The following is a 16,052-nucleotide window of genomic DNA, read 5'->3' as shown; positions in this document are numbered from 1 at the left end:
TTTGTAATAAACGGTTTCAAAAAAAAAAAAGTATGAAGAGGGAGAGCTCTTAGGTCATCTTAAGATGATTAGGCTTTGGTTTGCATTCAGATACCAGTCTATATATTAATGAGCTGGAGCTTAAACCAGTGTATCTTGCGGTCAAGTTCTGTCGGCCTCCATCCACAGAAGAAAGTCATGGTTCTGACAAATGAAATAATATTATCTGATAGAGACTTCTAGCCGCAGATTTCTTACCCAAGGATATTTCCCAAGCGTTGGTTTCGATCAGGAAAAGTTTTGGTGTCCAGAAGATGAACCACTACCCTGCAGCAGCAGCAGCCTCCAAACTCCTTTAACTTTGCCTCCGACCATCACGGTAATCCAGTTGGAGGCAGGATACGCAATCACCTACAACACTAGAGGTCAATAACATCCAACCATTAGGTTTTGCAGCTCATACAAAGGGGCTACACCCTCCCCTTTGTGTCAACCCCCCAACCCATGCCACCTACTTTCCGCAAGCTTACGAAGTACCACCTCTCATTGCTACATCAAAAAGTATTAGCTCTCTTAGACAAGGTAGCTATAGGAAGGGTGCCGGCATCAGAAGTAGGTGGTTGCTGTTCCCACTACTTTCTGGTGCCCAAGAAGGACGGAGGCCTTCATCCTGTTGTATATACCAGCACCTTCTCCGTCTCTTCCTGAAAAAGGAGAAATTCAAGATGCTTGCGCAAGTCCTGTTTGCTCTAGACCCAGCACACTGGATGGTATTGTTAAACGTGCAGAACACTTAATTTTACATTCCATCCTGCGTGGCCCCAGGCTTTACCTGCGTTTCATGATTGGCCAAAAGCCCTTTTAGTTTTCCATGCTCCTCTTTGGCCTAACCAGCACCCATCAAGTGTTCACAAGAGTGATGGCGGCAGTCGCTTCCATCTACAGAGGTCAGGGGTTCTAGTTTTCCCCTACCTTGACGATTGGCTGTTGAAGGCAAACTCACCACAGGCAGTCTCTCCCACCTCCAGACTATGGCAAACCTTCTGCATTTGCTGGGGTTCACTATCAACATGCAAAGTTACATCTGACTCCTTCTCAGACGTTCCCTTTCATCTAAGCTGTTCTGAACACATAGTAGTTTCAGGCTTAGCCTCCCGAGCAGCGAGTCCAGATATTCAGGCTATGATGTGACAATTCAGCCTCTATCCTGGATAATGTTGCGACTAACTCTGAGGCAGCTGGGCCTTATGGCCTCCTGCATCCCGCCAATAACACATGCCTGGTGGCTTATGAGGGCTGTGCAATGGGACTTGAAGTTCCAGTGGGCGCAGCATCAGGGGAATCTCTCTGACATGATCCAGATCGCGGAGGCAACTGTAAAAGATCTGCAGTGGTGGTTAAGAACTGTGATTTGGTCAGTGGCAGACCCCTCTCCCTTCCCCAACTAGGACTGATGGTAGTGACGGATGCAGCACTCTTGGGCTGGGTTGGCCATCTGGGAGAGGTGGAGATCAGAGGACTCGGGTCTCCTGTCGAATCCTGACTCCACATCAATCTACTGGAGCTTCGGGTGACCCAATTCCCACTGAAAGTATTTCTTCCTTCAATCAGATGTTCACGAACAACACCACCATCATGTGGTATTGCAAAAGACATGGTGGTGTGGGGTCGTGGACCCTTTGTCAAGAGGCTTAGCGCTTCTGGGCTTGGCTGGAACACCAGCGCATATCCCTAGTGGTTCAACAACTGACGGGCTCTCTGAACATCAGAGCGGATGAATTCAGCCATCGATGCTTAGCGGATCACTGATGAGATCTCCTTCCGGAGGTGGTGCAAGTCTTTTCAAGAGTGGGGAGAGCCTTAGTTAGATCTTTTCGCCTTCATCGAGAATGCGCAATGTCTGCAGTTTTGCGCGCTGGAGTTTCCAAGGCGGCTCTTGCTCAGAGATTATTTTCATCTTGGGTGGAGCTCTTGCCTCCTGCATGCCTTTCTGCCCGTACTACTCCTGTCCAGAGCTCTCAAGAAGATCAGGAACGACTGGGTCCAAGTAATTCTTGTGCGTTTAGATTGGGCACTGAGAGTCTGGTATCCTGAGCTGTTGAGCATAAGGTCAGTTCCTACAATCAGGCTGCCTCTTCGGGGTGATCTTCTGTGGCCGCAGCAGGGCAGGGTTCTGTACCCGAACCTGAAAATGCTTCACCGTCATGCATGGAGGTTGAGCAGCGACGGTTGACAGCTTTCAACCTTTGGCCCAAAGTCTCCAAAGTTATCTTGCCAGCCAGATGTTGTTCAGCCAAGATGGTATACACCTGCTTTTGAGCAAGTTTGTGGCTTGAGGTACAGATAAAAACTTGACCCTTTATCTACCCCCCTTTTCCAGGTGTTTTTGTTCATTTGTACCCTATTCCAGCAGGTCTTACCTTTGGGTATATTGAAAGGTTAGTTGTCTGCCAACTTGACATTTCTGCGGTTGCAGGTCAGCCATCCCATTTTTAATCCCCTTTTGCAGATAGGTTTCTGAAAGGCCTTCAGCATATTTTCCCACCTGCAACTTTCATTATGACTCGGGGGGGGGGGGGGTACTCTATCTAGTTCTCACATTATAGATCTGTGCTCCCTTTGAGCCGCTACATAACTGCTCTCTTAGGCTTTTTACCATAAAAACAGCCTTCCTGGTGGTGATAACATCTGCCTGGAGGGTCAGTGAGCTACGGGCACTATCGGCACATCCTCCGTTCCTGAACCTCTACCCAGACAAACTGGTCTTTTGGACTAGATCATCCTTTCTACTGAAGGTGGTTACGCCATTTCACTTCGGCCAGTTCATCACTCTGCCTACCTTCTACACTCCGCCTCACCCGTCTAAAGAAAAGGGGAGACCCCATCGACTTGACCCAAAAAGACCGCTGTCGTTCTACCGTGACTGCACAAAAGAGTTCCGGCGGACGATCAACTCTTTGTGGGGTACATTGGAGCAAAGAAATAAATAATACTCTGCATCATAAACTGCTACAAACTGGCCAAAAAGCAACCCCCTAAAGGCTTGCAAATTCACTCTGCCAGAACCAATGCTGTGACCACTACATTAGCTTGCGGAGTTCCTGTCCTGGATATCTGTTAGGCAGTAACTTGGGCTTCCCTGCACACGTTCAGGAAGCACAACTGGCTGGACAGTCAGGTTCGGCATATTTGGCAGTTCGCCCTTTTGGTCCTACAGGACTTTCTAGGCTAATCCATATCATAGCTGCTCCTCCGAGGAGTTTTTTACTTGGTTATATTTGAAGGTAAAGAATCTGCGACTAGAAGTCTCTATCAAATGAACAAGTTTCTTACCTTCGGTAACGCCTTATCTGTAGAATTCTTACCGGCCCACCTCTCCTCTCTGCTCTGTGAATGGATTTTAGAGTTAACGGTTGGTCGCCTTTTAAGGGCCCTAGTTTAAGCACCAGTGGTTGGTGTTCTTCGTAGCTCCGCATTTCTGCCGTGGAAAGTCGCGAAAGGAGACTGACGTCCTCGTGCTGGGGTGGCGCCTATTTAGGCACCGCGTAGGTCACGTCTGGCTTGGACGTTGCCACTGACGCCATGCGTAGCCGAATTACTCCACCAACAGGCACAAAGGGGTGCTGCTCACCAAAATATTTTCGGATCCAGTCTGACTCCTCTGGAACATTCTAAGGTAAGGAATCTGCTGCTACATAGTCTCAACCAGATAAGGCGTTACCGAAGGTAAGAAACTTCTTCCTCTCATACACTCTCTCTCCTAGTTTCCTAGTTCAGGCTGAACTGGACTCTGGTGCAAGGAATTTGGCTTCTGCCTCCCTGGCAGGATCTTCCAACACACAGATGAGGTTTGTGAATTGACTAATGGCATGTCCTCAGTGAGTGACTACTCAAAAACCCTGCTGCCTTCTCGGTCTGACAGTTTGAGTGGATCCCTTTCCATCCAGACAGCACTGCAAATACGTGCATTTTGCAAGTATGGCCTTTTTTTTTTTTTAAGCTGCTTTTCCATTTGACTTGAAGGCTCTGATCCTGCACGTATTCTAATATCTTTCTCTCTTAAAGTAGAATTATGGAAAATTCTGGAAAAGGTTGTAGATAGTCTTCTGCATACCATCTTAATTATTATCAGTTACTGTAGTTCTGTCAGTCGGGCTTACATTCCTTATAAGGCAAGGAACTTGCCTTTCTTGACACCACTAACAACTTCAGCCGAACTGTGGATAAAGGCAACTATGCTATGCTTATTTTGTTGAATTACCATGAATGTTTGGTGTGGCTGACCACAAAACCCTAATAAACATATTTATTTCAGTTGCAGCTGTTGAAGATATGCCTCTAAAAATCTTCAAGTTGTTTTTACAAGGCTGTGTACAGCAGTCAACGTGACCCTTTCCGGTGGCCTTGACTGTGTGGTCCTTCCAGCTTCCCATTAGTGCAGTGCCTTTTTTCATTACATACATCACCATCTCCTTAATCCAGGGTGTACCTTGGTGGTGCAAAATATTGCATAGGACACACGTAGGTAGTGCTGGAACTTGGTAGCTTGTCTGAACATTTTACTATTATTCCTTGGATGCTTATGAAATTCAAGGATGAATGCACCCACACTGTTTACAAGTGAACAGTGGAAATAGGTAGCTACATCTAGGGTATGCTTGCCACTAACTAAATAATCTTAGCCAAAACATTTCCCTGCACCCATTGTGGAGTCAAACAATTGGTCCTTCACACAATATTAAGAACTTGGGGATACGCGTATCGCTTTGGCAAAGCTGACTCTTCCCTGGTATGACGGGGCATCGCGCTTCCTGACATTAGAAGGTACTATTGGGCCTCCCAGCTGGCTGCCATTAACCATGCTACGTACGCTCCTGGTTCGAACCCGGCATATGAGATGGATAAATTCCTGCTTCCCGGCGGTAACTATAACAGAGCGCTTTACTCTCGGTCTGCCGGTAGGACCCTCACGGGCCCTACTAGGATTGCGGTACGTGTGTGGAAGGCGGCGAATGTAGCTGTGGGCTGGAGTGAGCGTTTAACGTGTGCTACTCCTTTATTCGCCTCCGAGCGCTTGGGAAGCCTCTGGACAACGAAAGGCTTTGAGCACTGGGATACGATCGGCATTAGCAGAGTGGGGGACCTATGGGTTAAAGGCGCGGTTAAATCCTTCGCGGCGCTTCAGAGCGAGTACGAGCTTAGTGAAAGGGAGTTCTTCCGCTATGCCCAGGTTCGGCACGCCCTGCTCTCGGTCTTTGGGGAGGAGACCACGGTCCCTGTCTCTACGCCTCTCGAGGACCGTATACTCGATGGACACGTCCCCGACAGTACTATCTCCCTGATTTATAAAAAACTAATAAATAATCGGGCCGATCTCTTGGTGCGTCTTCGGGAGGCGTGGACGGGTGATGGGGTTGAGTTGGACGACGAGGACTGGCAGTCTGCGCTGTCATCCCCTAAGGAGGTTGCTATCCCGGCCCGTCTCCGTCTGGTCCAGCTTAAGATTCTCCATCGTGTCTATGTGACGGGTCCCCGTTTGGTCTCGATGGGGTTTTCTGATGACGGGCTCTGTAAGCGTGGCTGCGGGCTCAGTGCCACCTTTCTCCACATCCTCTGGGAGTGCCGCGAGGTGGCGGAATATTGGCGCCAGGTGCATGATGTTATGAAACGAGTCACTGGGGTCGCTCTGCTGCCGGAGGTGCGCCGATGTGTTCTGAATGTGTGGGAGCCCAATGACTATAATGCGGCCCAGGCTCGGTGGGCGGCCCTTGGGAACATGATCGCAAAGAGAGATATTGCGCAGCTTTGGGGTTCCCAACGGCCTCCCACCGTGTCCGTATGGAAGGAGAACATGGACTGGTGCATGTTCAGGGAGAAGTCGGTGTATGTGGCTCGTGGTAAACCGGGGGCGTGGGGTAGAATCTGGGGTCAGTGGAATGTGTATCGAGGGACTATCTGTTCTCCCCCCCTGGTGGATACGTCTGAGGTTGCCTTGTCCCCCTGATCCTTGAGGGTTCCTTGCTTAATTTGTTCATCTATGTATAGATTTGGTTTTCCCGTGGCCCCCCCTCCCTCTCAGACCCCCCCCCCCTTTTTATTGACCACCCTAGGGTGGTCGGGTGTGGAGTTCCTCTACTATGGTTAGACGCCCTTTCAATGTTTTTCGCCTTGCTTTTTGTTTTTTTTTACTTTTGTTGATATTTATGTAAAAAGGGTATATCCTGACGTCCCTTATGTGCAGTCTGATCTCCTGTAATTTAGCGGAGCCCCTGTGGGCCAGTCAGTGTTTTTTGAACTGCTTGATCATTTCTGAAGACTAGCGGCCGGCCCCGGAGGTTGTAGGCCCGTGCTTGTACCCTTTTTATCTGCACAATAAAAATTTTATAAAAAAAAAAAAAAAAAAAGAACTTGGGGATAATCCTAAATTGTCTTCTTTGAAAGCAACCTCATATTATAAAGGTCACTAAAGGCCTTTTCATTTCTTAATCTAGGAAGGTTGTCTGTCTCATCCAAATCACTAAAAGAGCTGTGATTGCCGACAAACTGTTCCTATTTCTGGCTGGAGTTTTGCAACAGTTTGCATTACTATATGCTCATAAAGCTTATCCAGAAACATGACACAGAATTGCTGCTGTGCTATTGAAGTTTGATCATGGTCCAAAGCTTAAAAGAAATCTACATTGGCAGTAGTTGGGAATCTTTTTTCAAATTTAAATGTCTCTGTACCTTTCACACTGTTCTACAATTAAGTCTACAGCAGCCCACCTTCATATTTAGCAACAAGGGGAACCACCTGTGGGAAGAGGAGGTCATTATGGGATAACTTACCCCTAAACTGTAGATACCATATCAAGATTGATTCAAATCATCTCTGAAAAACCCTCTCTTAATCCCTTCTTCTTGTAGTTCAATACTTTATAAAGATCAGTGCCTGGAGAGATGGAAGTATATGGTTATGCCTTGTGTTTTCATCATGATCATGATCATGATCATCTTCATCGCATCCCCATCATCTTCGTCCACAGGGCTATTCATTTCCAGTTAGATCAGGAATTTGTAAAAAAAAAATATGTGACTGAGCCACTGGCCTCATTATATCTGTAATGATTTTCAGTGTTCCCATAAGTATGGTGGAAAGGGGAGTCGCCAGTTAGTATGGATTGCTCACTGTAGTCCGTCTTGCACTGCGCCTTCCTTCAGCCAAACTCACCTATCTTCTGCTTCTCTGTATGTGCTCTGTGAACGTAGACAGGGAAAAAGAGTGATTTATGGAAGTACATAACATTTCCCCAAACCATGAAAAATGCATCCCATAATGCCACTTCTTTTATTCTAAAAACAATAAACTCTGAGCAAACATTATTTCAGCCTTTATAATCCAATGTTTTCACAAGAATACTAAAATTAATTATGTTTTGCCAAATTAAGTATCCTCTCCCTAAAAGATGTCCTAAATAGTTGAATGTCTAAAATGTGCTGTCCTGTTCTCAGCCAGCATCATCAATGTAGACATCTCTGCCTGGTTGCCACACTAACTGCAAAACTGTAATATCACTCGCACACTAGGTGTGGTCCTCAATTCCCCCAGGCAAGCCCAATTTTCCCAAATGAGTGTTTTAAAATTATACCAAAACTTCATAACTAACACCCGATACCCGCCCTTCTCTTTATTGACAAACTGATCAAATGAGAGATGTAATCACAGGTAACCTTTCTGGTTGTGACCATGCTTAATTATTTCACTTTCAGTATAATTTACCTCCCTCGGCGCATTAGTTTGGGCATTTGAAACTGGTAGCACTTGAAGCCACCTTGTTGTATTCAAGCAATCGTGTTACATCTTGCAAGTCTGAGTGTATCTTAGAGTTAACATTTGCGGTTCTCAAATTTGTATCTTGTGTAATTCCAGTAGTAAATATGAGTCATTTCTTCTTATTGACCATTTCCAAATATTTAAGTCTGTGATATGTAACAATATGAGAACATAACCTTTAGCCTTTCTCATTGTTAATTGGTGAGTGGTTCATTTTTCGTTGTTCATTGGTGATTAGAGGTGATCTGCTCCCCTCTATCAAGGAGTAATACTGCTTCAAATGGAGGAACGTTTCCATTTGGTGCTCGGGAATCCGTGAATGATTGTCCACACATTATGCCCCCAGTTTTCTTTTCTTAGGTTATTTTGTGTATTATCACTGCTTATAGAGATATTTGACGTCAAGCTTCTTTTTATTTCCTCAAAGTTATAGAACATTTATTTTCCTCAGTTGGTCTGTTTCCTTATGGTCATCAGGCTTGGCGCATCCTGGAGGCGATACTAAAGCATCTGTCTGAACACATTGAGCAGTGTTCACGTTTAGAGCTATTAATTGTAACTAAGATGAGAATCCTGCTTTCTCTATGGATCCTCTGTATAGCGTATACAAGAACGCTACTATACCAGTGCATATTCTCAAGTCATCTAAGCCACCTTTAGACCTTCATTAATTTAAGATCATGTCATCTGCATCAACGTGTAGTGTCTCATACAGGGCAAACCCATTTGTAATCTTGTTTGATACATGTCTGTTTGCCTGACAAAATCATATTAACATAACTGTAGCAGTGATACAGATTGATATTTTGCAGAACTTATTCTTTGACTCCTAGAGGTTAATCAAATGGGTTTTCATATATGTTAGTTTGCATACCCAGAACTTCAGTTTGTGCCTTAATTCTAGTCTAAAATCTGTTTTAAAATGGCTTTAGGGGCTAGATTATGCTCAGATAACCAATGTGCTTGTGTCTTTTCTGCTGCAAATTAGAATTGATTTTGTTTTGACTAATTTTTCGTTTCATGTTATGTTCATTCACATTGTTTTAGATTTGCTTTAGGTAAGTGATGCAATGCCTGTTTTACCTTTCATAGGGTCGTAGAGATTGCAGCTTGCCACTCTGCTCACACTTCTGCAGCTAAGACCCAAAGTGGCCAGGTGTACATGTGGGGTCAGTGCCGGGGTCAGTCAGTCATTCTTCCGCATCTCACCCATTTCACCTGCACAGACGATGTGTTCGCCTGCTTTGCCACACCTGCGGTCATGTGGCGACTTCTTTCTGTAGGTGAGACTGCATTTTGTCTGTATTTTATAAAAGATTGTGCATTTATTGTGATAGTCTAACAAACCTTTTTTCCACTTGTTCATACTTTGAAGGATCACTGTCATACCTAGCACATTAAATAGGGTGCCTCATCAAAAGTGTATGTTGTTAATAGTAAGAAATATTTGTTTTGATTCAGCGCACTATGGCGTTTTTATGGTTATTTGACTATCTTAGTCATTGACAGAGACTGGCCTGGTAAACTTTTTACTAGGACCAAGAGTCAACCGAATGTAATTGCTGAAATGTTATGTGACACCACCTTTGAAGCCCTAAAAGGCCTAGCCTTTTGAAACATGCCCTGTTTCTTATGAAATTCCTCATCTCCTTTCCTAATAATTACACTGAAACCTTTGAGCTAAATTTGTTTCTTATGTTAAAAACGTTCCCTTTTGCATTTATTTGTGCAAACTTCTAAGGCTTTGCAATGATCCCTGTATACCCTTTTCACCAGGGAAATGCATTTTTTACTTCCCTATTGTTATTTAATATAAAAGTTTTAGGGCCACATGTATCGTGCATTTTACCAATCGCAAACAGCCCGATTCACAGAATCGGGCCATTTGCAACCGGTAAAATGCATTTTGGTATGTATGAATTCCAATTTGCGATTCTGTACCATTTTAGCGAATCGCCATTTGGAATTGCGAATACACACCGATTTGGTATGGGGGCATGTTTAGGGCATCCCTTCCTAATACCGAATCGCAACAGGTGGTAATGTTGATTTGCGACCAAAATGCGGTCCCAAAACATATGCATTTTACCACCTACTTCAAGTTGGTAGTAACCCATTCGCAAATGGTATCAAAAACGTTTTTTCAGAGCAGGCGTTGGTCCCACGAACCACTGCCTGTTCTTAAGAAATAAAAAGAACTTTTCATTTTTCTTTTTTAAATGCAACCCGCTTTCCTTTAAGAAAAACAGTCAGCCATTAAAAAAAAAAAAAAAATGATTGCTTTATTCAAAAGCAGTCACGGACATGGTGGTCTGCTGACCCCAGCAGGCCACCATCCCCGTGATTTTAGTGGTTCCCAATGAGTCGAAAATTGCAACCTAGCTCGTTAATATCCAAGAGGTAGGTCAATTTGTGACCCCCTCAGAATCGCCAAATGAAACTTGTGGAGTTTCATACCTTGGGATTAGCGATTACCTAATTGCGATTCGCAGAAAATCGTAATTAGGTAATTGCTATTTCCACTTTTGATACATGTGGCCCTTATTGCTTTGTGTTGGTCAGATATTTTAATTGACAAGTCATGTTAAAAGATGTCTCCGGGTCTTCCAGCTATGGTATTTGCCACCCCGGGAACCTGCTATATGCTTGCAAGCCAGAGGGCATCCCAACCATACATGCAAGTTGAAATGTGCTGGAAAATGCACCCCCCCTCCCCCAAGGTGGAAAACATTGTGTGCACAGATTGAGAAATAAGCATAGAGTAACCAAGACTATATTAGAGAAGGTGACATTTGGAATGCTCTGCCATCCACCATGCTGCTTTTTAAGAAGAATTGCCCATGAAAGAACTCAAATGACTGCGATCAGCCACACAAGAGTGGATTCTGAGCCTTTCTGACTGCTCTTAATGACAATTCCTGGTATACGAGATACCTGGCTCCTGACAGTAAGTAGTTGGCAGAACCTGCTGAATCGGCAGTGAGATGGTTGTGCAGACACAGTGTATAGAAAAGAGCAGCATGCCATGGGCGGAGGAAGAGAAGTGAGTGTGAGGTGAATAAATTTGAGCTGCCCTGGCTCTGTGACCTTTTCTATGGTGCAATGCTAATCTGAAGCACAGGAAGGGAGAGGGAATTGAAGCCGTCAGAAGGGAATGGAGATGAGTGAGGTAGGAATTGGCCAAGAGAAAAGTAGTGACAGCAGCAAACACAGAGACGAGCGAAAAGTCCAAAGATTTGCACAGCCACAATACCTGGTGCTGCACAATAGAGTGAGAGGGGAAAGATCAAATTGCGAAGAGTGGTGGAAAATGTAAGTGAGAAAAATTGGAGCACAAAATTATTGGTGAAATTGAAGAATGGCATGTGGTCATTATTCCCTGGCACTACATACCTTAACAAAGGAGAAGTATCATGCACTGATGGATAAAATCAAAACTATTACACTGGCACTCTGTTGCTTTTTCTGACTTGGGGATAACTAGAGAGGCAGTGTGTGGATTTTGTAGCGTTGGTTATGCTTTCTGTGCCATATCAATGACTTTTGTTTTCCAGCCCTCAAGTAGCGAGAGAGCAGTGAAAAAAGACAGGAGACTGTCCCACTGCTTAAAGCTTTGCTTTTGTTTCTGTTGGAAAGGGAGCAGTAGTGTCAGTTAAGAGCTCTCAGGGTGAGAGGCACTGCCACAAAGAAATTAAATACACAAGTGTACAGTGGCCGTGAATTCTGGTACCACAAAGTGCCAGGAAAATGAAACCAGGGAAATTAGCGTGCCTCACTGTTCCTGTGTGAGGAATATGAAACTGCACAAGTTGCCTCGCAGGAGAAACAACAAAAAGAGAGCTGTACGACAGCCAGGCTAGAGCAAACACAATGTCAATAAGTATAGCCTCTTGAGACGCCGATATTGCGTACTCAACTTTCTGAGCTGCGGACTAATCATATACAAGATTTTTGAAATCTCGAATGGAACTTGACTTGAGTACTTGTCAGCATTGCATTGAGCGGATGCATTTACATTGAGTAGTATTAGCCTGCATACACTTGTAATTTTGGATAGTATTCCTGATTGAAGAGATTACATTTCACTTGCTAGGTCCTTCGTTAGTTAGTTTGTGGAGGTAATATTGTATAGTGCGCCAGGTAAGCAACTGTAACATCATAATGATGATTATTCTTTTCGGCAGTGCTTTGAAAAGAATATGCCTCGTTATCCCGCAGTCTTTTTCCCCGCAGGGAATTACAATGCGGTCGTTACGACCGCTTTGTTATTCCGCATACCATTACCCCGCAAGTCATAACAACAACTTGCGAAGGGGGGGTGCTGGATGTTGGAATAGTCTCATTTACTCTTCCAACTCCAGTCTGCGCGGACATTAGGGAAGGTGTTGAATTTTAAATCCAACACCTTCTCCCCCCCTCCGCAAGTCGTTGTTCCGATTTGCGGAGTAATGGTATGCGGAAGTTGTAACGACCGCGTTGTAATTCCTTGCGGGGAAAAAGTTTTGTGGTAAACGTTGTTTACCCTTTGAAAAAGTTCAGAGGGCGAAAGCTGTGTTAGTTGGAAATATATTTATTAAGAAAAAATTTGCTGTAATATTTGATATGAGGATTGCCTTTCCATTTATTAAATTAGTAGTGAGATATAAACAATCTTTTAACTTTGAGTTCTATTGACCTAACAGTGATTCAGGAGTGCACAAGTATCTATACTTTATTATTGGTCATATTCGCAGTAGTGTCTCGTCTATTGACAAAATATGTTTCACCTACACCCTATATTTTATACTTTTATTTAGTTGTGTACTGGTTGATGAATTGATATTTTGTGTGCGGCCGCATAATTATCACAGTTGCCTCATATCTTTTTGTGAATCTAAATCACCCAGGTGATCTCCACTGGGTATCCTCCAGGCTCATCACCCATCTCAGAGAAACGAGATTGCTAGCAAAGGAACTTGTGTGTGCAAAGGTCTCTATGATCTCACTGGAAAACACACTGAACATACATCCCATGATGGTAATACAAATGCTAAATCTGTGATGGGATCTTGACCTCGAAGTAACAAGGTTCCTCAATATGTTGAACCAAGACTCATTTCCCCTAAAAGGGCATTGAAGACCAGCTTGTAGATTATAGCTCAAGTGCATGAATCCCTAGATCTTGAGAAGACCATCACTATCTCTGTGGAGGGCTCTTAACAAAGAGAAACTTCCACAATATCAAACAATTGAACAAAGGACAGTCTGATACAAACAGTAGTGCACTCACTAGCAGCACTACATGGTGTTCTCACAAATGACTCCTGCATCTCTACAGATCAGCAACCAAACATAGGTTAGAGGTTGCTTTGTTAATCACAAGTGAACTGAACCTTCTCTTCCTGACCAAAACATAGTTAAATGAATCATCTCAACCGTTGCTGGATCTGCTTTCCCCACTTGACTACTCCATTATCCGCCGATATAGAAAACAAGCATTGGGGTAGCAGTTGCACATAAATACTTCATAAAATGTAATAGCATAAGAATAATTATCAGTTCTCTAACTTCCAAGTTCTTTCGATAGAAATTTAAATGATTGAGGAGCAAGATGGCGGCTGCTTGAACGCTGCGCAAGCCGCCCACTCCAGCCCACTATATGTTATTTATATCTCTGGTGATACTTGGATAAAGCAGACGGTGCTGTTCCAGGCTGCGAGAAGGCTACAGGCCTATCTTAAAGGAAACATCTACTCAGAGCCTATTGGAGCTAAAAAGCTTACCTTGCTTTTGCTCCGTGCCGCGACAGAGGTGTTTGGCGGGCTCGGTCGTCGCCACTGGTGGAGCCAGCAGGTCACAATCCCCCCGAAGCTGAATAAGGCTGCTAAAGATCGCGTCTAAGCTGGAGTACCCACGTGGGCAGCCTCTCAGAGTCGGAAAACTCTGGCCAGGCAAAGGACTGATGACGTCACTGCCCCGATGAGAGACGCAACGTGGATGATGCCGCTGGCAGTAAATTGAAACTGATGAAGCAGCGGTCTAGTGCTGACTTGTTCAGAGGGAAGCAGGCTGTTATCCCAGAGATTTTTGCTGGGTGCGCTGTGGCAGGCAACAAGAAAGCAGGCTTTGTGGTGGCTTCAGCCATGATTCATCAGGAAATAGGAACGGCAGCAAATTCCATATTTCGGGATAAATATCGCGAGTATAGCTTTAACCTGTTTAATATCTCCGGGCAATATAGCGGCCGATAAAGATGGTTTCAACCCGCCTCTAGGCGATACAGGGGTTGAGATTACAGATCGCGTCTCTCCGCTAAATCAATCTCTGCTAATAAAGCTTGGCGGATTCGGAGAGTCGATTTCTGGGGGTTGAAGCAAACACTGTTCTTAGTCTTGGAGGCAGAAGCTGAGAGCAGGGTCTACTCCTGTAGCGGCTGAGAATTCTTTTTCCCTTACTGATGAATCTGACCTATCGGGTGTTAGTGATGTCCAATCTGATGCGGGCTCAGCGCCAGGCACTTCTGGGGACACTCTTTATAGCTCTCCAGTAAAGCCGGCCACTCAAAAATGGGTGGCATCTCTGAAAAGGATGACATTTATTGGAAAAGCGAGGTCTGGCGAGCTTGGCTTGGAGTCTGATTGGAGTATGGCCAACCAGCTGAGATGGGACTATTCTGCCTCAAATCTTATTCTGGAGGAGCGGGATTCAGCAGTTAGAGGAAATCTCATGGGAAGTGCTAATTATGAATCTGAAGACTGAATGTCCCCCCTCATGGGACTAATCTATTTTACACTGAAACTAATGCACATTGAAGCCCGCATGGAGAATAAGAGACCACATCTGGCTACAAAAAAAGCTTCAAGGGCTATGCGTAAGGTCAATAAGACTTGTACCAAAATCTCAGAGCGCACGACGGTGGTGGAAGAACAGAAAATAGTGCTAGAGGCTGGGGCGGAGGCCATGGGAAGACAGCTATCCTCTCCAGAAGCTCGGTGACAGACATGTTGTGGAAGCTCAAAGATTTTGGGAACTGCCAGCGTAGAAATAATCTCAGACTTCTTGGGATTGCGGAGTACGCTGAGGGGGGCAATATTCGGGCTTTTATGCTAAGTGTGTTGAAGGGGGCCTTCCCTGAGCTGGCTCATTGGGATTGAGAGGCGGAGTTGCAGAGATTGCATCGATTCTCTCTCATACTTTAAAAAAAAAAAAAAAAAGGGGGCAACCAGATCAAAATGAGAAGCCTAGAGCTATCCTGATCTTTTTGGGGTATTTTCTTTTGCACCAGACAATTTTCGAGAAGGCCATACCATAGGCCAAACGTACATTTGCTGGTCACACCTTTTTTGCTAGGCTGGATTTCTGCCACGTTTCTGTGGAGCAAAGGTGGCGATTGCGACAATTGATTGGACCCTTCCAAAGACTTGGTTGTGAAGTTTACCTATTTGAGCCCTGCCCGTCTCAAGGTCATCTTTAAAGGAAATCCCAGTGTAGTTTCATCGGAAATTCAAGCCCAAGAATTTTTAAAGGAGATTTTGATGGGGAAAGTTGTTGTGTGTGACTATTGGTTGTACAATTGACATGGATAGCACTAAATCTCCAATGACAGAGGGTGCAGAAATGATGGCAATTGAAAGCTGCCTGGGGAGTTATTTAACATCACAGGGAGGGTAGAGTTTTTTTTTTCTTCTTCCCCAATTGGACACAGTCCGTATTTTATTCTATTTTTCTTCTGTTTTGGGATTTCAAGATCACCATAGTGGTAGTAGTAGGTGGGGAAGGGCTGGGGGGTTGGCTCGTGGGGGGGAGGGCGGTGTGAGTGCAGGAGGCATCAGAAGGGTCTATTTGCTCACGACGAGGGTGGGGGTGGGTTAGGGGGCGCTTGGGGGTTGTTTGGAGGGGTGGGGGGGGCAGGTGGTCTGTGGTAGGGAAGTTCCAAACATGCTTTGTAGGGGAGGTTGTTATGGGCAGGACGTTTGATAAGTGCCGGTGGACACCAACTAAACATAGATGAGTAAGTTAAGGATACAGTCAATAAACATTTGTGGGTTAAATAATCCCTTGGAAAAAAGAAGGGTTAATGTGGATAGACCATTCTTGAAGGCAGACAGTCTGTCTTCAACAGACGCACATAAAAGCTAATAGACAGGAAGTAGCAGAGTTCGCAGGGTATCAACTAGTGACTAACACCACACAAGGGACGCGTACACGGGGGGCATTATGGCACATAAGGGGAGGGCTAGGTTTCCATGTAGCAGGCCCGATAAGTTTGGCCGATGGGCTA

At 44.8% G+C, this 16,052-nt stretch overlaps 1 protein-coding gene across 5 annotated transcripts in view; it reads left to right on the top strand.

Moving 5' to 3' along the window:
- The window catches only part of RCBTB1 (RCC1 and BTB domain containing protein 1), a 440,760-nt gene that overhangs the window by 240,194 nt on the left and 184,514 nt on the right, over positions 1-16,052 (top strand). For all 5 annotated transcript variants that reach the window (XM_085621918.1, XM_085621921.1, XM_085621919.1 and 2 more), the window contains one exon: positions 8,885-9,075. In XM_085621918.1, the coding sequence (XP_085478044.1) occupies positions 8,885-9,075 (191 nt within the window). The remainder of the gene's footprint in view (positions 1-8,884; positions 9,076-16,052) is intronic.

Source organism: Triturus cristatus, chromosome 8 (genome assembly GCF_964204655.1).
Source record: "Triturus cristatus chromosome 8, aTriCri1.1, whole genome shotgun sequence".
NCBI lineage: Eukaryota > Metazoa > Chordata > Amphibia > Caudata > Salamandridae > Triturus > Triturus cristatus.
This window is presented reverse-complemented; position numbering and strand designations above follow the sequence as displayed.